Source organism: the organism of the source record quoted next, unplaced genomic scaffold (assembly GCF_019419815.1).
Source record: "Pyrus x bretschneideri cultivar Hongxiangsu unplaced genomic scaffold, Pyrus_bretschneideri_v1 Contig93, whole genome shotgun sequence".
Lineage (NCBI taxonomy): Eukaryota > Viridiplantae > Streptophyta > Magnoliopsida > Rosales > Rosaceae > Pyrus > Pyrus x bretschneideri.
In genome coordinates, this window is record NW_025999835.1 from 1,232,017 (window position 1) to 1,254,879 (window position 22,863).

A 22,863-nucleotide genomic window follows, 5' to 3' on the forward strand; every position below is an offset into this window, starting at 1 on the left:
CTAGATTCAGCCGTACAGGTCACTTTAGGTGACTCCGGCTGCCAGTAACATGTTATTGATACGGTTTATACCTGAGCACTTGCATATCATTATGAGGTTTTGAGATGGCATACCTGTGAGCATGATTGGCTTACCCTTGAGCATGACTTGGCATACCTATGTATACGTACATACGTTTATTTTCTGGGAAGTATACAGGTTTTACGGCGAGGGGTTAGAATGTATTTTATTAAATGGTTTTTAAAGAGCTTTGTTTTTGCCCACTCATGCTTTTGTTTTGCGCCCCTCCAGGTTCTAGTAGCTTAGCGGGTTCGGTGGTTTTCCCAGAAGACGTCCCGGCATTTCTGACAGACACTCACCGATGTAGGGTCACCTTCGGGTGTACTATGGTTGTATCATTTCTTTTGGACTGCTATAGGCTATATGCTCTGAATTCAGCGTCTCACTTACGCTAGCACTTGTCTTATCACATTATGTATGCTAGTTTTAAATTATTCGTACTTTTATATTACTTCTTTTAGCTTCCGCACTGTGCACATGGCTACGTCACTTCCACGTGACGACCAGCATGCCCTGATCTCGGTCGGGGTGTGTCAACTATTTCTTAAAACCATTTCTTTTGGTACGAATTATTTTTAAATCTTAACAATTAAATAAATAAGAAAGGAAGAGAGAAAATCGAAAGAAAGGAAGAGAGAGGAGAGGGAACGGAGAGAGAGAATTTGTAGTGAGAGACAGAGAAAACTAAAGGAAATGATCTGAAGAGAGAGAGGAGAGAAAGGAAGATGAGAGAGGGGAGAGAAAATTATAACAGATTGGAAGAGAGGAGAGAAAAGGAAATGACTGGATGAGAGAGGAGAGAGAAGAAGAGGAGAGAGGAGAGAAGAAGATCATGACACAGGAAGAGTTGATAGGAGGACAACCAGAGAGAGATCAGATTAAAAACTTTAAAAACTATTTTTGTTTTTTTGTATTTTTCACAAATAACTAATTTTTTAAATTGGTTTTGAGTTTACTTTTTAAAAAAGTAGTCCTATCAAATAAGAATTATTGACTTGAAACTCACAAACTGTATTTAAGATAAATAAAAAAAAATTGGATTTAAATTGCATATGAAACAGGCTCCTAGATTCCTCACACAAACATATTGAAAAGTGCTCACTATAAATATTAGTAGTGTGCATTCTGCAAACGCTGAGCCTACAATAAAAAAAAAATAGGCATACAGAAAATAAAGGATGGATACCAGAGAGGTACCTAATAAGCCTCATGCTGTTTGTATTCCAGCTGCAGCTCAGAGCCACATCAAGGCCATGCTTCAATTTGCAAAGCTTCTCCACCACAGAGGTTTTCATATCACCTTTGTCAACACAGTGTTCAACCACAAGCGCTTTCTTAGATCTCTCGGCCCCAACTCCCTTGACGGCTTGCCTGATTTTCGGTTCGAAGCCATCCCAGATGGCCTTCCTGATTCAGATGAAAATGCCACCCAAGATGTCGCTTTGCTTGCTGACTCTGTCAGAAAACAGAATTTCTTGGCTCCCTTTCGTGCCCTCCTCAATAAACTCAACAACGACGCCTTATCCACATCCAACAATCCTAGGGTGACTTACATAATTTCAGACGGTTTCATGTCCACATTCACAATCACAGCTGCTGAAGAAATTGGAGTCCCTATAGTACTGTTCTACACTATTGCTGCATGCAGCTTCATGGGCTTTATACAACTTCGTGCTTTGGTCGAAAAAGGACTTGCACCACTTAAAGGTTAAATATTTACAACTATTGGACAAACTGATATTTATGATTAACTCTTCTAATTGCTTAATCATAACTTTGTGTGTAAATTTTTGTGTGTTGTAGATGAGAGTTGTTTGACAAATGGCTATTTGGACAAGGTTATAGATTGGATTCCAGGAATGAAGGGTATCCGTTTGAAGGATCTCCCAACCTTCCTTCGAACCACAAATCCTAATGACTTATTTTTCAACTTCGTGATGGAATCAACTGATAGAGCTCATGAAGCTTCAGCAATTATTCTTCATACTTTTGATGCCTTGGAGAGAGATGTTTTGGATGCTCTCGCATCTATGCTTCCGCTTGTTTATACCATTGGCCCTCTTCAATTACATCTCAACCAGATACCAGAACATCCCTTGAATATTGGATACAGTCTATGGAAAGAAGAAACTCAATGCCTCGAGTGGCTAAATAGTAAGGCGCCAAATTCAGTTGTGTACGTGAATTTTGGCAGTATAACTGTTATGACACCCGAACATCTAGCTGAGTTTGGATGGGGACTAGCAAACAGCAAGCTGCCTTTCTTCTGGGTAATTAGACCCGATTTGGTAATTGGCGGATCAGCGATTTTGCCATCAGAGTTTGTGGCTGAAACAAAAGAAAGAAGTTTATTTGCAAGTTGGTGCCCACAAGAGCATGTGCTGAACCATCCATCAGTTGGAGGATTTTTAACACACAGCGGTTGGAGTTCAACCATTGAGAGCCTGACTGCAGGAGTGCCTATGCTCTGTTGGCCATTCTTTTGCGACCAGCAAATGGACTGCCGCTATACTTGCAATGAATGGGGCATTGGCATGGAAATCAATAATGACGTGAAGAGGGATGAAGTAGAGAAGCTTGTTAGAGAGTTAATGGAGGGGAAGAAGGCTAAGAAGATGAAAAATAAGGTCATGGAGTTGAAGAAACTTGCAGAAGAATCTACTAGTCGTCACGGTTCTTCATCCAAGAACTTCGACAATTTCGTAAATCGTGTGCTATTAAGGAAAAGCTAGAGGTCAGCTTTAACTTTTGATGTTTTTTCATTGTTGGCCATAGCCTCAAATGATAATTATCTGGCTAGCAAGATGTGAGGAAGCATGTACTGCACTCCTAAATGTTTTTTGGTTCAATAACTAGTTATATGTTTAGCCTGCGACCACCATCTTAAATTCTGTCAAATAATATCATGTTCTAATAAGTGGCTGTAACTCAGTTTGTTAAAAGCATTCGTCTTTGCATTTGAAATTCTATGTATGAATCCTCCTTCCCGTAGTTTAATGTAGATTATTCTATGGTTTGTTAAAAAAACCAAAAGAGAGGAAAAAATAATGCCCTCTACTATAGTCCACTAGGGATAGTCAATGGTGCCCATGGATTGTCATGCTCTAATTAAAAAAATATAGACAAGTCTCAAATTAAGGTGCGAATCACATCTCAAAAATAGAATATGAAATTTCATAATTAAGATGTGACAAAATAAAAATAAATAAACGAATAACTCCAGAGCAATTAACAAAAACAAACTAAACTTGAGTTTGTTTTTACTTTACAATACGTCCTTCGTTCCGAATACGTAAGGCAACCAACCCTAGCATGGAATTCTTGTTCCTTATTCAAACAAACCTTCTTGCAAAAGCTTAAACAAACCTTAAAGAAACTTCGTCCTCGAAATTTAAAATGTATCGGTGTTAGAAAATAGTTTTGGGTATTTCTTCCGCTTTTTGGTTTCTAATTCCCGTGTGATGCTGATGAAGACCATTAGAATTCAATGTAGGAGATCTGTGGAAAATATGGAAGAAAATGCTTTTTCTCATTATGTTTCTCCACAAGATTACAAGGATATATATACATGATACAAGTGTGTAGGTAGGACAAGGTAGGACGGCTGTAGGACGGCAAATGTGTAGGTAGGACAAGGTAGGACGGCTGTAGGACGGCTTGACGGCTGTAGGACGGCTAGTGTGTAGGTAGGACAAGGTAGGACGGCTGTAGGACGGCTAGTGTGCAGGTAGGACAAGGTAGGACGGCTGTAGGACGGCTTGACGGCTGTAGGACGGCTTATTCTTCCAATACTCCCCCTTAAGCTGGATCAAGGAGGTTAATTGATCCAAGCTTGGAGAGCAGACTTTGAAACTGAGGAGAAGCAAGAGACTTCGTGAAAATATCAGCAAGTTGATCTTGGCTTCGAGTGAATGTGGTTTGAATTACCTTGGACTGGACTTGTTCCCGAACGTAGTGACAGTCAACTTCAATGTGTTTGGTGTGTTCATGGAACATCGGATTGGAGGCAATATGCATAGCTGCTTGATTGTCACAGAAAAGAGACATAGGTGTGTTGATTGAGAACCCCAAGTCCGACAGAAGGCCCTTAGGCCAAATGAGTTCACATGCAGTGGAAGCCATGGCTCTATACTCAGCTTCGGCACTTGAGCGAGCAATTACATTTTGTTTTTTTGCTCTTCCATGTCACGAGGTTTCCTCCAACCAACGTGTAGTAGCCAGTAGTGGATTTTCTATCAATAGCATTCCCTGCCCAGTCAGCATCGGTGTAGGCAATGATTTGAGTATGACCATTGTTTTTCATGACGATTCCCCGACCAATGGAGCCTTTGAGGTATCTGAGAATTCTTTTAACAACATTTAAATGAGCTTCAGTGGGTGCATGCATGAATTGGCTTACAAGACTGACGGCGTAAGTTATATCCGGTGTGGTGATGGTGAGATATATAAGCTTACCCACCAATCGTTGGTAGTAACTGATATCACTGAGAGGTTCTCCTGTCAAGTCCAACTTCAATTTGCTATCAAGAGGAGTACGAGTTGGTTTGCAATCCATCATCTTCACTTCTTGACGTAAGTCAATCACATATTTCCTTTGACTCAAAAAAAGTCCCTTGTGGGAAGTGGCCAGTTCAATCCCAAGGAAGTATTTTAAAACTCCTAAGTCTTTAATGGCAAATTGTTGATGAAGAGAATGTTTAAGAGTGTGAATCTCATCAATGTTATCACCTGTGATGATGATTTCATCAACATAGATTAGTACAACTAATTTGCCAACTGATCCTATTCGAACAAACAGGGAGGAATCAGCATGACTTCTCTTGAACCCAAAATTTTCAAGTACCGAGCTCAGTTTGGCATACCAGGCACGAGGAGATTGTTTCAAGCCATAGATTGACTTATGAAGCTTGCAAGCCATACCTGAATTCTGTGCTTGTGGATGACCCGGGGGTAGTTGCATGTAGACTTCCTCTTCGAGGTCTCCATGTAAAAAAGCATTTTTTACATCCATTTGGTACAATGGCCATTCATGGTTCACTGCAACAGATAACAAAACCCTTATTGTGCTCATCTTAGCCACGGGAGCAAATGTCTCCTTATAGTCCACTCCAAAAGTTTGAGTAAAACCGCGAGCCACCAATCTTGCCTTGTGTCATTCAATTGAGCCATCAGAATTAAACTTGATTTTATAGACCCACCGACTGCCTACTACCTTCTTGCCTTTGGGAAGTTGAACTACACTCCAGGTTTTATTTTCATTCAAGGCTTTGAGTTCTTCTTCCATGGCTAGCCTCCACACAACTTGACGATTGGCTTCTTGAAAGTTCTTTGGTTGACTTTCATAGGACAGTTTACTGAGGAAGACTGCATGAGAGTGAGAGACTTTGGAGTAATTTACAAACTTGTGAATAGGGTACCTTGCATGGTAAGTTTCATAGTCTTGCAGCCTTGATGGTGGATGTTGATCTCGAGTCGGATTCCTGCGGGGTTGAGCTGGGATCACAATAGGTTCAGCTCCACTCTCTTGTATAGATGTTGTGTTATGGTCATGGGGAACTACTTGTGCTTCTGAGGCTTCAGTGTCGTTTCCAATAAGCAAGTTGTCATTAAGAGTTGCATGAGAGTCCCGGTTGTGAGGTAGTGAATGGACACAGTCACTTGGTTCGACTGGATTTGGCAATGGGAAGAGATCTAGGAAATGCTCCCCCTGACGATTTTGATCTGATGATTTGTTGAAATATGGTTGGTTTTCATCAAACCGTACATCTCTTGAGACAAACATCTTCCTGGAGCACGGATTGTAGCATTTGTACCCTTTTTGGGTGGAGGAGTATCCCATGAAAACACACTTGACAGCTTTGGGATCAAGCTTGTCTCGGTGATGGGATTGAATATGAACATAACAGGTACATCCAAAGATTGTCAGATGGGAAAGATTAATTTTTTTTGTTTTGCATTACCTCAGATGGTGATTTTGTATCTAGAACACGACTAGGCAGTCTGTTGATAAGGTAGGTGGCTGCAAGAACTCCTTGAGACCAAAACCTCTTAGGCACATTCATTTGCAACATTAGCGCCCTGGTTTTTTCAAGTAGGTCCCGATTCTTCCTTTCGGCAATTCCATTTTGCTGAGGAGTACCTACACAACTTGTTTGATGTATAATTCCATGGGTGCTCAAATAGTTAGTCATATTTTTGGATGTATATTCAGTGCCATTATCAGACCTTAGTATGTGGATTTGGGACGAAAAATGGTTCATGACAAGATTATGAAAGTCCTTGAAAGCATCCATAACTTCACTTTTGAATTTTAGGAGGTACAACCAAGTGGCTCTTGAGAAATCATCAACAAAGATAACGTAGTACCTATAACCATCAAAAGACTCTAGAGGTGCAGGTCCCCAAACATCGGAGTGCACCATTTCAAACAACTTCCTAGTCCTAGACATGGAAGAATTGAATGGGAGTCTAGTAGATTTTGACAAATGACAAATTTCACATACAAGGGAGGATTTGCATAAACTAGGGAACAACGTAGACAACACAGATTCTGAGGGATGGGCTAGGCGTTGATGCCACAACCGATGTTCTAGGTTTAAACTGACTTGGAACCCCTTTGGAACATTGAGGTCCTCTGAAAAATAGTACAACCCATTTAGGTAGTGACCTTCACCAATCAGCTTCTTGGTGGCTAGATCCTGAAAAACAACATTGTGGGGGGAAAAAATTGCACGACAGTTTAGGGAGTTTGTAATCCTTCCTACGGACAATAATTGAAAAGGAAAAGATGGAACATATAACGCTGTGGACTCAACAGTTTCTGAGATTAGTTTAACTTTCCCTCTACCTAGAACTGGCACACCTCTACCATTTGCTACAGAAACTAGTGATGGTTTAGTGTGGCTTTCAAAATCGTATAGCTTAGAATATTGATTTGTCATGTGATCTGTGGCACCTGAGTCTATAATCCAAAAATCATGAGAGTGACTAACATTTAGAGCAGTTGAAAGAGCACACATGATACCTGGAATGTCTCCTTGAGGTACATGACCAGATTCATCTAAGAACCCTGCAAACTGTCCAAGAAGAGCAGTTTGACTTTCCCCAGTCGACGTTTCACCTCTGTTTCCTTTTCTGGTTTGAAGGTAGGTTGAGAACTCATTCAACAAGTCAGCCGGATTGGCTATAAAGTTCATCGACCCACCGATGGATGTAGCAGCAGCAGCATGGTACTTGTTTGTATGTGGTCTAGCGTGTGAGCCCTTATGATCTCTCAGGGTGCAATATCCAGCATCGATCTATTAGATGTCCAACATTATTACAATGTAGACATTTCAGATCTGGCCTTTTTCCCTTGTATACTTTATCTCCAAATGACTTGTGATTTGTCACAAAAGCTCTAGCCTCAGACACACTAGGTTTTACGTCAACATTCATGACTTTTCTGCGTACTTCTTCTCGCTGGATAGTAGTGCAAACACTTGCAAATGATAGAAGTTCGGGATTCATTAGAATATGGCTTCTAAGATCTTCATATTCAGAACCCAAACTTGCAAGCAAATGAAAGATTTTGTCTTCCTCGGACCTTTTTAACAGTATGGCAGCATCGATAGTGTGTGGTCGATACATTTCTAGTTCGTTCCACATGTTTTTCATGCAACTGAGATGATGAACAAATGATTTATCACCTTGTTGAAGACTTGCAAGATTCCTCTTAAGCTGGAACACTCGAGCAGCATTGTTTTGATTTCCATACATGTCCTTGACTGCCTTCCAAAGAGCACTAGAGGATTCTGAAAAACTGAAAATTTCAGACAGCTTAGGATCCATGGAGTTGAGGAGCCACGACATGACCAGCTGGTTTTTGCACAGCCATGCTTCATACTCCGGCGATGCGACATCAGGTGCTTCAATATTTCCATTGACGAATCCAAGTTTGGATCTTCCTCCAAGGGCAAGAGATATTGATCTAGACCATGGAAGATAGTTAAACTCATTTAACAACACAGAACACAAACGTTGGTTTGGGTTGACTTCAGCTTCTGGAAAACTAGGGCGAGAAGCTGTGAAGCTTTCAGCTTCTGAGCCAAAAAGATTATCTTCTGCCATTATCGAAACGAATGTGCAGAAGAAGAGAAGGGACAACAATGGAGTCAGGCCGGTTAAGGTTCCGGCTCTGATACCATGTGGAAAATATGGAAGAGAATGCTTTTTCTCATTATGTTTCTCTACAAGATTACAAGGATATATATACATGATACAAGTGTGTAGGTAGGACAAGGTAGGACGGCTGTAGGACGGCTTGACAGCTGTAGGACGGCTTATTCTTCCAATAAGATCACATATTTCTCATGATATCTCCCTCTAGAGGAATCAAAAGATTTGAAAAGTTTGGGAAGTCATCTCCTAGATTTATTGGTCGTTTTAAAATCGTATAGAGAATAGAGGAAGTGCTTACAGATTAGCTTTATCACCACAAATTTCAAGTGTTCACAATGTTTCCGATGTCTCAATGCTTCAAAAATATGAACCAGATCCAACACATGCTATCGACTAGCAAGAGTTTTGAGCAGATGAAGGCTAATCCTTTGAAGATAGACCAATCCAAATATTGGATCATAAAGAACAAACCCTTAGTACAGTATCAATTATGTTGGTCAAAGTTCTTTGGCAACATGGTGATGTGGAAAGTGCTACATGGGAATTATAAACTGAAATGCGGAAGAAATACCCATAACTATTTTCTAACACTGGTACGTTTTAAATTTTGAGGATGAAATTTGTTCAAGGCTTGTTTAAGTTTGTGCAAGAAAGTTTGTTTGAATAAGGAACGAGAGTTCCATGCTAGAGTTGTTTGCCTTGTGTATTTGGAACGAATGACGTATTGCAAGGTAAAAACCAATTCAAGTTTAATTTGTTTGTTGTTAGTTGCTAGCTCTGAAGTTATTCGTTTATTTTTGTGTTACATTGTCGCATCTTAAATATTAAAATGTAAAATTCTATTGTTGACATGTGGTTCACAGGTTAATTCAAGAATTGATTATAGTTTTTGAATTGGAGCGTGCAAAAGCCATTTTTTGAATTAATGTGTGCTACATTCGACTTACACATTTTAAATGTATTTATACGTGTGAATTGCTTCAATAATTTTTTTTATGACAAAAGGAAAGTCAAATATTTGGAATAAATGAAAAATATTAGACCATACTAGAAGAAACCCTTCATAAACCAATCAAAGTAGTTGAATTCATATAATAAAATCGGTCTTTTAATTTCCATCTACATTCTATTGAATTTACATTAAAAATGGAGAAAATAATATTTAATAAACAATTGATACGTGGACAAATTTTTAAGCCTAATACGTGGACAACATAACTCGGTGACGTGGAACACGTGTGGCCGTTGAGCTTCACACGTGGAACAACCTGCTCTTACACTCTAAAGAAAGTTGAGATTATACCATAAAACCAATTGTAAATATGGAGAGTAGCTCAGCCTCTTATAAGCCCTTGCAAGATTTTTCTTTTCACCAGTGTGGGACTCTTTTACTTTTACATTCTCACACGGCTCCTCACGTATGACGAATTTTCAAGCCAAACACATGGAAAACACGAATTGGGTGATGTGGATCATGTGAATTTTCAAGCCAAATAAGTGGACAACATGAATTGGTTGGCGTGAAACATGTGTTGCCGTTAGGCTTCACACGTGGGCCAACCTGCTCTAATACCAGGAAAAAAGTTGAGGTTCCACTACAAAACAAATTGACAATATGAGGAGTAGCCTAACTACTTATAAGCATATGCAAGATCTCTCCTCTCATTACTATAAGATTCATTCTCAACAGCCACGACAGTAGCTACTAAGCCTCACGCTGTTTGCATTCCAGTTCTGACTCGAAGCCATATCAAGGCAACGCTTAAATTTGCAAAACTCCTGCACAGTAGAGGTTTTCATATTACCTTTGTCAAAGTTGATCCATCAGGTTGACTTCGTTTGGACTAATTATAAAGATTACTTTGGATTAGTGGAGCTTGTGTTGGATTTATTTCATTTATGTTATTGATTTTTTTTAACAAACGATATTATCTACATTAAGGGTGTAGGAGAGTGGGCTAAGCTTCACAATGAGCTAGGAATAATGTGGTTCAAATTCGTCTTTGACGAGAATCGAACCTAAAACCTCTCGCTCATTTTTATTTTTATTTTTTATTTATTAATTTATTTTTAAATAAACGATATTATCTGCACTAATAGAGTGGAGAGTGGGCTAAGCCTAGCCCATTATGGGGCTTGTCCCACTTTCTTATTCTCTTAGTATAGATATATCGTTTGTTAAAAAAAAATTAACAGAGAAGGTATGATCTCAAATTATTTAGTTGTTAATTAAATTGAAATTGGTCTTAGATAGCCAAATCCAATCCTACTTCGGCCAATCAAAAGCCCCAAATAACTTTCTTCAAAACCTTGTCTTTTTTCTTCTGCATTCCCTGTAATTACATAGTTATGGTCTTCTGTCACTGCAGCAATATTCTTTGACCTACAAATAAATCCAAAGGGTAACCAATGAAAATTTTATTACAAGATAATTGACTAGTTATTTAATTTGGATCACTCCATTCAAGATTCTTCAAACAAGGTTATTTTACTGCCCGTACTAGCATGAAGATAAGAATAGGAATGAAAGGACGTGAAGAAGTGTCCTCTATCGGAATTTCAACAAATTTTGTATGTGATTCATGGAATTAGAGAAAGTTGGCTCACATGTGGTCCAACCGCTATACGTATTTCGTGTCACTCGGTTATTCACGTATTGAGCTTGAAAATTCTGCATGCATAAGGAAACGTGTGAGAAAACGAAGAAATATCCCACATTAGAAATTTACCAAACCATGCATGTACTCATAAAGAATTTTGGTTACTCTATATCTTGCAAATTGATTTTATTGCAAAAACTTAGGGCCATACTAGAATTGGTTCAATATGCATGAATTGCTTCAATATTTTTTTTTCTTTTATGACAAAAAGAAAGTTAAATATTTGGACTAAATTAATAATATTAGACCATGCTACAAGAAACCCCTCATAACCCAATGAAAGCAGCTGACTTCACATAATAAAATCGATTTTTCAATTTCCATCTACATTCTATTGAATTTGCATTAAAAATAGAGAAAATAATATTTAATAAACAACTAATTGATTCACATCATTTATAGCCTATTATGAGACTAAGCCCACACTCTCCCTCTTAATGTAGATAATATCATTTGTTCAAAAAAAAAAAAAAAAAAAACGATCATTTGACAACTAATTGAATCACATTATTATGAGAGTGCAAAAAACTTTTTTTATAACCAGCACTACCCACCTCTTAATATATTTTGAACGTGTTTAAAAATAGAAAAAAAATAATATTATTAAACAATTGATTAAATCACATTATTGTTAGTCCATTGTGAGGCACTAATTATAAAAAAAAATAAAATAAAAATTGTACAAAACTAATTAGAGTGCTACTAAACCCACCCCATTGTCCTATTTCTCCACCCACATTATAATTTCACCCAACATATAAAGTTAAAAAGTTAAAATGTTATTTCCACACTCACTATTATTCCTAAAATAACCTCTAATTAACAACTTGTCATAAATTTGTATGAGTGCATTGTACAGAGTCGCCAACAATGGCTGGGACTTATCTACAATCGCTCTTCAATGTGCCAGTGAATCCACCTTCCCAAATTCAAGTCCCCTATTTCGGCATAGGTTGATAATGGTGCCCACCTGATTCAATTCCACACTAGGCTTCCTCATTTGGCCAAACAAAGACAAAGCTTCCTTATACCTCCCATTCTAAGCACACCCCACAATCATGCTGATCCATGAAACAAAATTCCTCTCCAGCATCTCATAATAATTCTTTGCACACCATCAACATCCAAACACCATACATAGCGCTCAAGCAGCGAATTCCAGACACCATAGATAGCCAGCAAGCAGCGAATTCCAACTCTCAACACTCCTCTCACTCATACCATCAATCACCCGGCGTGCATACTTGACACCACCCGCAAACCCACTTACCAGAACCCTCCTTTGCACCTGTTCCCCTTTTATCACTAACCCCAAGCACTAAAACATACGAATAGGAAAACCCATTAGCCTCTGCCTCCAAACCCACCAGCCATTTATACAATTCAACCAACTTCTATGAAATTTTGCTCCGAGCGTGGCCCTTGATCATATGGTTCCTTACAATAGTACCTGTATCTTCAACATTTTTGAAAATTTTGAGGGACTGATTGAGACACCCAAAAGCAATGTAGAATGATAAAATCCGAACAAGAATGTAGCTTTTTTGTGAGTCCATGAATTGTTAATTTGGGTGTGAATTTAGCGTGTGCTTGCAGATCATTGGAAGCAACTAGTTTTTTGCTTTGTCCTTATATGTCATTTTAGAAGAGGTTAAAATTGACATTAAAAAAATTAATCAAAAATGGGTGGAGAAATAAGACAGCAGAATAGGTTTATCAGCACTCAATAATTAATTATAAAAAATACTGTTTATATGATGAAAATACCCTTACATTATTTTAGGTTGTTTTTGAATATTTTTTTTGTTTAGAGGCATTTTTATCCAAATATTTTTGATGAAGCCAGTGACCTCAAAATAAGACTGCTGGCTTTATATATAAAGATAAAGATAAAGATAAAGATGTACCGGTTGACCATCCCTGTAATCCACATATTGATCGACTATTATTCATGGCTAACAGGAGTGTGGCCTGGAAATTTTCTGTTATGTGGGTCGCTTTTATGAGTATGAGATGGCTAAATTCTCTAAAGCTCTCATGAATCTGAGATTTGTTCAGGACCAAAATGAACACAACCGTATGAACCAGAATATATTAGGATTAGTGATGTGTGTTGCTTATTGTCTCGGTTTATTACTACGGTGAACAGTTCAAGATTCTATATTTACTGCGTCACCAAGTAAATCCGATAAGTATTCATTAGGGTAGGTTCAAGTCCAAAAGACACCTCTCCCGATGCATCTCTTGTCCGTCTGTACTCTCAAATTCTTCCTAATTTTTCATTCATGTGGGGGATTGTTGGAAATTATATATTGTAATATATAATTTTAATAATTGAATGAAAAATATTGTTAACCAATTTCTTGGAAAGGTTATGTTGTTTAGGTGTATTCCTTGATAAGTGATGTATACTTATAGATGAAAAGTTACATCTCTTTTATAAGTAGAAATTTGATTCTATTTAAACCCATGAAACCATTGGTATAAATGATAGAAAAATTAGAGTTAATTTTTACTCTTGAGAAATAGGGTTTCCCCACTTTGTTTCTCTCATGCTTCGTGAGTCAAATTCCGAGTCGTGTCTTGAGAGTATGGAATATATAAAGTTTGCCAGAGTCCGAAGATTGAAGTGCTTTGACTTTGGATTATAGATTGTTGAATCCTGGGAGATAGACGCCTACCGAATTACAAGCACAAGAGTAGGGGCGAAATTCTATCTTTAGGACATTGCATTTATGCAAGCCTCAATCTCCAAGTTTGTCAGTTTTTCTAACTTTCTCTTTAGTTGTTTATATTAATCTCATATATAATTGATGTTGTGAAATTTTTTATGATTATTATCATTGCATTTATATTGTTATTTTTCATATTTTCTAATATTGCTCCAACATTACTCTTAAATGAAAATTTTATTTTTACATTAGACGCAGTTTAATCATATTTAGAAACAAGTTTAATTATTGCAATCAACAAAAATATCTTTCGATATGTTTCTCTAAAATCCAAAAACACAAAGGGTTTGTTTGGATGAGGAATTTAGTGGGTTCCAAGGGTGTAGTGAGAACCATTTTCTGTACACAAGTATAATAAATTGATTATACGAATGATTGCTAATATCTAGACTCACTTAAAATGTCAAATTTTGTTACAATACTTGTAAATACTCACTACTATCATTATTTAAACATCAAACATGTTGTAATGACATTTACAAAACATATCTAATTCATGAATAGTGATAATAATAAATACTTGTGAATGTTGTAGACCAGTCTTTAAATTCTCACATATAATAAGAAAATGGACATTTTTAAAACAAGAAGGGAAATAAACAACATAGGCATGGATAAGACTTGTTCCACAAACGTCCTTGTCATACAACATAGGCATGTATTGCAGCCCACATGCATGCAATTATCATGTACGTACTTTCACTCACATTACATATTGTCACTCATCTAGGTAGTCAAGTCCTCCTTTCTCAAAAGGAAAAGTTGTTTTCATTAACTTAAGGCACGTGGAAATTGTCCCTCAAACGGCACGTGCTTAAATTTGTTTCCCCTTCATTACAAATGCATGAGAGCCGAAAGCCAATCATGTGCAAATGGGAGTTGCAAGTCTTATGAGATGGTACCGCTTTGCTTGGTTTTTTACTGGTTTTGTAAAGGAAATAAGATATGATGCCTTTCTAACTACTGTTTTCAAAATCTCCATCTAGCATCGTTTAAGTTCCACTTAGCGTCGTCTGGGTCTACCCTAGACGTTAGGTGGCTGGCCACCATTCCGATTAATTTCCTCCATATGTTGTAAAACTTTACAGTATATTTGTAATTTGTGTGTTTAAGTTGTGTGAAAAATGTGATATTTCCTCTATATGCTGTAAAACTTTGGAGTATATTTAAAGGAGGTGGTGCACTTTGGTATATTATGTCACATCGTTTCTGCACATGCCATGTTTTATTGCTATTACTGGATCTCAACTGTTCCTAACTATTTTGTTCCTTGCTAAATTTGGATTATATCTAACTCCAATATCTTGGTGCCATCATGTTACCAGAAAATACTTGGGATTGTATGATTAGACCTTAATTAGGTTTGAGTGTGACAAGATTAGGTCGAAGTTGAATTTATATGACTAAGCCAAACTAGTTAATCAGTGGAAAGAATCTTACACATTGAAGCAAAATTTGAAAGTACGTACTATTACTATATATAGCTTTCTTAAGGCCAACAGGATCCCAGATCCTTTTGGTGAGGATCTTGAGAATTCGTAAATCATGTCTGTTCATTATGCATCATGCGGTCAGTTTTTGTCAGGTACTTCGGTTTGTATTTAATTTTAAATAAAAATATTTAAAATAATTCCTGATCACATGATGTACGGTGAACAAATATAATTCACGAATTCCTAGAATCCTCACAAAGAGAATCCAGATAGAATCCAGATTCATGTTAAGGATCTAACTTGAGGTTGTTTAAGTCATATGTTGACGTCTAACCTAGCTTTGTGATTAGACATGTGACTTTAGGTCGATCACTAGGTTTTGTGACAAAAATAATGAAATGATGGAAAATACTTAATTTGCACCATATTGTCGAAGTTCAATGTGATTAATTAGCAAAAGGTTCAAGTCTCACTCAACTTCGCCATTTGAGCTGACCCATGCGACAACTTAATTATGACTCAATACCTACCCTCGCTTTTTTGGCTTGTGCAATAATAATCCACGAAGTTATCTACAAGGGTAATGCTATAAAGATTCAATTTGTAAATCAAATGTTGTGAATAGTGATGATTAGATTATTACTTAATTGTTGATTAATGTGCTTATTTTTTATTGATGACACATCAATTGATTGACAAATTTGATTTAAAAATTTGATCTCCCAAACTTTACTCTATCTACAAATATTGTACTAAAATGCATAGAAAATAGGGGCAGCATGAGCAAAAGCTTTCAAGCCTTTAAAATTATGAGTAACATACGAATTGTTGTGTTCCCATGGTCGCCATTCCCTTGCAAACAAGAAATCACACTAAGAATTGAGACATAGCTAGTGAGGGTCCTCTACAAATGAAGGGAAGTGTAAAACTTCTTAGGGTAGAGTTATTGGGACTTGGTCAAAAGGTTTGTTTCTGTTTTAGCAGACTGCTAGCCCGAAATAGCATTTGACTTAGAGTTTGTTTAGTCATTTGAAGATTATCTCTGCAAAAATTATTCGAATTAGAGTTTGTTTAGTCATCCAAATATATTAAATACATGGACGGTTCATCCTGCATATACTACTTAGTATCTACACTATTAATTTATTTGATACATTTAGATAACTATGATTATAATGAAAAATAAAAAGATGGAGAAATAAAAGTCCGCTCCAAAATACTTCTTTTAGAGGACTTATGCTCAAATTTATTTTGAGTAAAATCACTTCTATTAGAAAAGTATCGATAATTTTAACAAAATTGCAAGTGTTTTTTAGGTAACCAAAAGATTTTCTATGTTCCTAATTTTTTTTTACCAAATATTGTCAGAAGCACTTCTGAGGAAAAGGCGGATCCATTTTTTGGGGATCCAGAGATCTTGTAATTATGTTCGTTCATAGTACATTGTGCGGTCATAAATCATTTTAAATTTTAAATTAAATATAAATAGTACCTAATGAAAACTGATCGCATAATGTACGATGAATATATATGATTACAAGATCCCCCAGATCCTCATGAAAAAGATCCGACGAGATGATAATTTAAAGCCGTTTTTAGTTTTGAAAACACATTTTCAAAACGGCCTGAAATTTACGGTAAGATCCGGGATAGAATTGAACTTTAATCTTTTCTTGATAAGAGAAAAATTTGAACTTTCATTATCAAGTATCTTATTAATACTCTCAACAAGCTTTTTGATAATCACGAATTCTGTTTGAAGATTCCAACCAGCCGGCCTTGTCATCTTGTCATGTAATTTTAGCAAAGAAACTCTAGTTTACAAGGCCTTTTTTTTATTCTCTTTCTAAAAATAATTTTGATTGCTTATGCCCGTCCTTTCTTCATGTTTTTACTTGCTACTCCATTCATATTGGACATGTATGTAATGATAGTTTAGTATTCGTAAAATTTGTGTACCGATTTTCTCATCAATTTGGACGTTCTTCGTCTACTTGTCTCAAAGGTTAGAAATTTGAGTATGACAGTCAGATTAAATGGACGATCAGTTATAGTTTTAAAAGAAACAAGTCTTATTGTATTTGAATATGATTTGAGTTTACATAGGTATAACTTCCGAAATACATTTTCACCTTTTGTGAGAGTTATATGAATAGTGAATTTGATCAAACTACTCTATTCAAGTTTGTATCCTCAAACGTTGACTCTTTCAAATTGTTAGTTGGTAACTTATTTTTGTTTCACATTTTTTGGGGACGGAACGGAACCATGACAAGATCTTTTTTAACACATTTTCTACATACAGTGTGAGATCCATTTTGTAATGTATTTCAACGATCCGATCCGTAGAAATATTTGCCAAATGACCATTTTTTCAAACTGAAATGCATTTACTTATTTGGAAGTGTTTTTGGCTTTTTCAAAAGCACATCCAAACGAGCCCGAGTTAGACAAGAAAGAAAGAAAAACAGGTAGAAGGACCATCCGAAGAGCCCAGTTCAACTTTGCTTCTTCATCTCCTTCAGCTACGCTTCTCTTTTTTGACCTATAAAATTCTTATACAAATCAAAACACAATTGACAACTTATTCAGCTTAGATTACTTATTTTTCTTTATTCAAACAAGATCATTTGAAAAGTAGATCACAAGCACTATAAATAGTCGAAATTTGTGCAAGCACTGCAAAGCAAACAAATAGGCAAACACAGAATCCAAGATGGTTTCTGTAGGAGAAGCTAATCAGCCTCATGCTGTTTGTATCCCGGTTCCGGCACAAGGTCACATAAAGGCCATGCTTCAATTATCAAAACTTCTCCACCATAAAGGTTTTCGTATAACCTATGTCAACACCGAGTTCAATCACAGGCGCTTTCTTAAATCTCTAGGACCCGACTCCCTTGACGGCTTGCCTGGTGATTTTCAGTTTGAAACAATCCCAGATGGCCTTCCGGATAGAGATGACGATTCCACCCAAGACTTCAATTTGCTTGCAGATTCCGTCAAAAACAATTTCTTGGCACCTTTTCTTGACCTCATAAAGAAACTCAACCGTACTACTCCTCCAGTTACTCTCATTGTTTCAGATGGTTTCATGGCTTTCACAACCACTGCAGCTCAACAACTTGGCATTCCCATTACACTCTTCTTTACATTTTCAGCAAGCAGCTCTATGGGCTATATGAAATATCCTGCTTTGGTGGAAAGAGGACTTGCACCGCTTAAAGGTAAAGAATTAGCAGTGTATAATTTCGTTATTATTTGATATTTCTTTTTTAATCAATACACCACCGCCAGTGACCAATTGATCTAAAGTTCATGGACGATAGTTGTGGCATTGGTAAATAAAAAAATTCTCAAGAGAGTTGCTCTTTAATTTCGTAAACATGCCTATGATTTTATTTTTAATTTTATTAATTAAGTATTGCTTGGGTGTTTGTAGATGAGAGCAGTTTCACGAATGGCTTTTTAGACCAGATAATAGATTGGATTCCAGGAATGAAGCATATCCGTTTGAGGGATCTCCCCAACGACTTTGTGACAACAAATCCCGATGACAAAATTTTTAACAACATCCTTGAAGTAATGAGTAGAGTTCATGAAGCTTCAGCAATTATTGTACATACCTTTGATGCACTGGAGCAAGATGTTTTGGATGGCCTCTCAAGTATGTATCCACCCATTTACGCCATTGGCCCTCTCCCGTTACTTCTCAATCAGATGCCACAACATCCTTTGAAGTCCTTGGGATACAGTCTGTGGAGAGAAGAAGCTGAGTGTCTCCCCTGGCTGGACGATAAGAAGCCAAACTCGGTTGTTTATGTGAATTTCGGCAGCATAACGGTCATGACACCGGAACAACTTGTGGAGTTTGGCTGGGGACTTGCAAGGAGCAAGCTTACTTTCTTCTGGGTAATTAGGCCTGACTTGGTAATTGGTAAATCAGCAATTTTTCCATCTGAGTTTGTGGATGAAACTAAAGGAAGAAGTCTAATAGCGAGTTGGTGCCCTCAAGAGCAAGTCCTTAACCACCCATCAGTTGGAGGATTTTTGACACACAGCGGTTGGAATTCGACAATGGAAAGTGTGTCTGCAGGAGTGCCCATGTTGTGTTGGCCTTTCTTTGCTGATCAGCAAACAAACTGTCACTGTACTTGCAAAGAATGGGGCATTGGTACGGAGATTGATAAAAATGTGAAGAGAGATGAAGTGGAGAAGCTTGTTAGAGAGCTGATGCAAGGAGAGAAGGGTAAGAGAATGAAGCATGAGGCCATGGAGTGGAAGAAATTGGCAGAGGAAGCCAATGGTCCACACGGTTCTTCATCTGCAAACTTGGAAAAATTAGTGAATCAATTTCAATTGTAAGAAAAGTCTAGATGTTCTGCACAAGAACAACCAAGAAACATGCACTGCATTCCTAGATGTTATTGGTTCGATGAATTGGCAACATGTTTAGCCTGCCACCATCTTCAATTTTGTCTAGATATTAATTTCGGGTTGAACATTTTAATGTTATACATTATTTGCTATGTATGCAATTCTACCCTGTCACTGGGATCATACATTGTGGCACATAAGATTTTCTCCTGCCAAAGATACAAGATAACATCGATTTCTTATCGAAATTTGGATAAATACTCCAGCACTATTAACAGGAATAGAAGAACAAGTGCATGTAACCAATGACAATTTAGATGGTAAAGTAATATTTCGGTAACGTAAAACAAAAGTGATTCTGTAAAGCATCTTTCGTAATTATCAGTCGGCTTTGGTTTTGAAGGTAAATGACAAACCGAATTATTGTAAAGCATATATGTTTCCTACCCAGTTTTAATTCTTACATTATTGTAAAGCAGTTCTCTTTCTCTATTATTGTAAAGCAGTTCTCTTTCTCTATTAAATAAGGGGACAGTCGTGAACTCGTGATCAAGTGCTGTCTTTCTGCCTTGCTCAACTAATTTTACGTTTGCAAATACTAATCAATGAATTACTTTTTGAAATTCATGGTCATGGGGGTGGCCTAGGCAGTAGGCAAATCAACTAATAAGTCATGCGTAAAACGATTTCTTCAAAACCTTGCCTATTTTCTTTCACGATCTCCCTAGGACATGCGTAAAATAGCAAATCAACCAAAGCATAATATTCATAATTTTCATAATATTTTTTTCATCTGTTGCTGCTAAGTTGGATGATACCAACTATCTTCAATGGCATTTTCAGATGAAATTGATGCTCGAAGTGTATGGCATTATGGATTTTGTGGATGGATCAAATCCTTGTCCCTCTCAGTTTTCTTCTTCAAGTTCTGCTGATTCAGAGGTTGTATCCGCTAGTTCCAATTTCAGAGTTGAATCTGATGAGTTTAAAGTTTTGAAGATGCATGATAAAGCACTAATGCAACTTATCACTGCTAATTTGTCTTCGATTGCAATTTCTTGTGCAATTGGGAGCACCAATGTAAGAGATTTATGGGTGGGTCTTCAAGACTAATTTTCCACAGTTACAAAGACTTCCATTTTCGGTCTGACTTACAAATTATCAAGAAAGGGGCTGATTCCGTAAGTCAATATCTTCAGCGCATCAAGGAGGCTAGAGATTATCGAGGAGGCTAGAGATTATCTCTCTGCAGCAGGGGTTACTTTTGTTGATGAGGACATTGTTATCTTGGCTTTAAATGGTATTCCAGCTAAATATAACATGTTCCAGTGTGCTATTCGTGGTCATGAACGTGTGATTTCACTCGAGGAGTTTCATGCTCTGCTCTGTTGCTTGCTGAGGAAGCAATTATTGAGAGTAACTCTTATGTCAATTTTCCCACTACTTTGCTGGCTCAAAATCAAAGTCACAATGGTAGTTCTAGGTTTTCCTATGGGAATTCTAATGGTACTTTTGGGTTCCAAAATGGCAGTAATGGTTTTAACAATGGAAATCACAGTGGGAATTCTGGGCAGTCCAACTTTTTTCAATCGTGGCAATCGTTCCAAATACAAAAGCAAAGGGAAATCGAATAATCAGGGGAACATACATTACAATAATGAAGGCTAGTGGTACTATAGTTCCAAACCTATTGTTCATGATTATGCTCCTGGTATTCTTGGAAATCCTTCTCAGTTCAATTGTGTTGCCTCATCTACCAATGTTGTTTGTCAATTGTGTTCTCAACAAGGTTATTCGTCTGTCAATTGTGCTTATATAGAGATGCTGAATCTTCTGAGTCCTATTAGATTTGTGATACAACCAATCACACTGCCAAGACATGTTTCTATAGAAATAAAGCCAAGACTTCTGGATCACAGATGACTGCCATGAATGCAATATCCTCAGTTTTTTAATACTATGCCTCATGTGATGAATAATATGTCTTCTAGATAAATATGCAATCTTCTCAGTTGCCAATTTATATAAATGCATCATCTTCTTATAATATGCCATCTATGCCATCTTCTTCATCAAATTCAGCTTCACCATAAGTATGGTTGACAAATTCTGGTGCTACCAATCATTTGACTGATGATTTGCACAATTTATCCTTGGCTTATCCATATCCTCATAATGACACACTACAAACAGCAAATGGTGAAGGTTTATCAATCACTCATTTTGGCCATTCCACTTTCAAAATTCCTATGCAGTCTATCAAATTAAATTTTTTTCTTTACGTTCATAGAATAACTCATAACTTGCTGTCAGTTTACAGAATTTCCTTGGACAATAATTGTTGGTGCATATTTGATGCATTTTGTTTTTGGATTCAGGACAAGGCCACAGGGAGAATCATATATAAAGGACTATGCAACAATGGACTATACCTTATACCATTCCTTCCTGTTCTTCCCCTGCATCTCAGAAACAACCTTATCCAGCAATTTCATGCCTTGGACACACTGTTAAGACTACATTGTGGCACAGTCGTGGAGGTCATCCTTCCAACCCTATAGTATCTCTTATGCTTAGTAAATCCAATGTTACTGTTGTAAAAGATAAAGTTTTCATTAATTTGAAAAATAAAGGTCAAAGCATATTTTAGATTGAAATCCTAATTATCCTTCCAAAACATAATCAAGATCGAAATCATTCTCTCCAGATGTACCAAAAACATGAAAAACTTAAAACCAATAATAATTGACTACTGATTAATAACATTTATGTTGGGTTGACAGGGTTGGGCTCAAGCTACTTGTTGACTAATACTTCTGTTGCACATCCTCTTTTCTACCCAGAACTTTTTCAGTTTTGAAACCATACTTTATGGCACACAACTCTAATTGTTCTGTTCCTTTCATTTCTCAGTTTCCTCTTCTGTTTTTTGGTTGATACAATGTTGTCGTATAGCATTGACTCTCATATATTTACTGGAAAATCTACAGTACCACGTTCCATTGAATGCAACATGAAATAAACGAATGAGATATAAAGAAACGGATCATATTCATACACATTGCAGAGAACCTACAGTTTTTTTCCCCTAAAAATGCAAACCTATTTCAGACAATACACGAAGTATCTGAAGTTCCGTCACGTCGCAAACAAAAACTTGTCCATTATAGAAAATCGTAATTTGTTCTTTGCTCCGAGTTGACTCACTCCTAACAAAGATAAGAGGGAAAGCAAAGAGATATCAGGGAAGTCTTCTTCCAGTTTCCAAAAGAGATATCAACAAGCAAACAGATAGAATTAAACATTTGTTTGGTCATTTCAAATTTTTGGCATGATATATCAAATGCAATCTCTTATAAAACCAAAAGGAAAAGGCTAAGTTTTTGAAATCGTCCACACACGCACAAAATGATCATAACTTCTCATCCACTAGTGTACGTGTGA

At 37.0% G+C, this 22,863-nt stretch overlaps 2 protein-coding genes and 1 long non-coding RNA gene across 3 annotated transcripts in view; all 3 read left to right on the forward strand.

Annotated features, from left to right (window-relative positions):
• LOC125473682 overlaps nt 1–22,863 on the forward strand; it is a 35,095-nt gene that overhangs the window by 8,146 nt on the left and 4,086 nt on the right. The gene's annotated exons all lie outside the window — the stretch shown is intronic.
• Nucleotides 1,126–2,792, forward strand: LOC125468014 (7-deoxyloganetin glucosyltransferase-like). Its single transcript, XM_009379674.3, has 2 exons — nt 1,126–1,767; nt 1,864–2,792. Exons 1-2 carry the CDS (start codon nt 1,239–1,241, stop codon nt 2,790–2,792), a joined length of 1,458 nt encoding a protein of 485 aa, XP_009377949.2. The 5' UTR covers nt 1,126–1,238.
• LOC125473681 (7-deoxyloganetin glucosyltransferase-like) lies at nt 17,566–19,571 on the forward strand. The gene is made up of 2 exons (XM_048576869.1): nt 17,566–18,269; nt 18,485–19,571. Exons 1-2 carry the CDS (start codon nt 17,762–17,764, stop codon nt 19,405–19,407), a joined length of 1,431 nt encoding a protein of 476 aa, XP_048432826.1. The 5' UTR covers nt 17,566–17,761; the 3' UTR covers nt 19,408–19,571.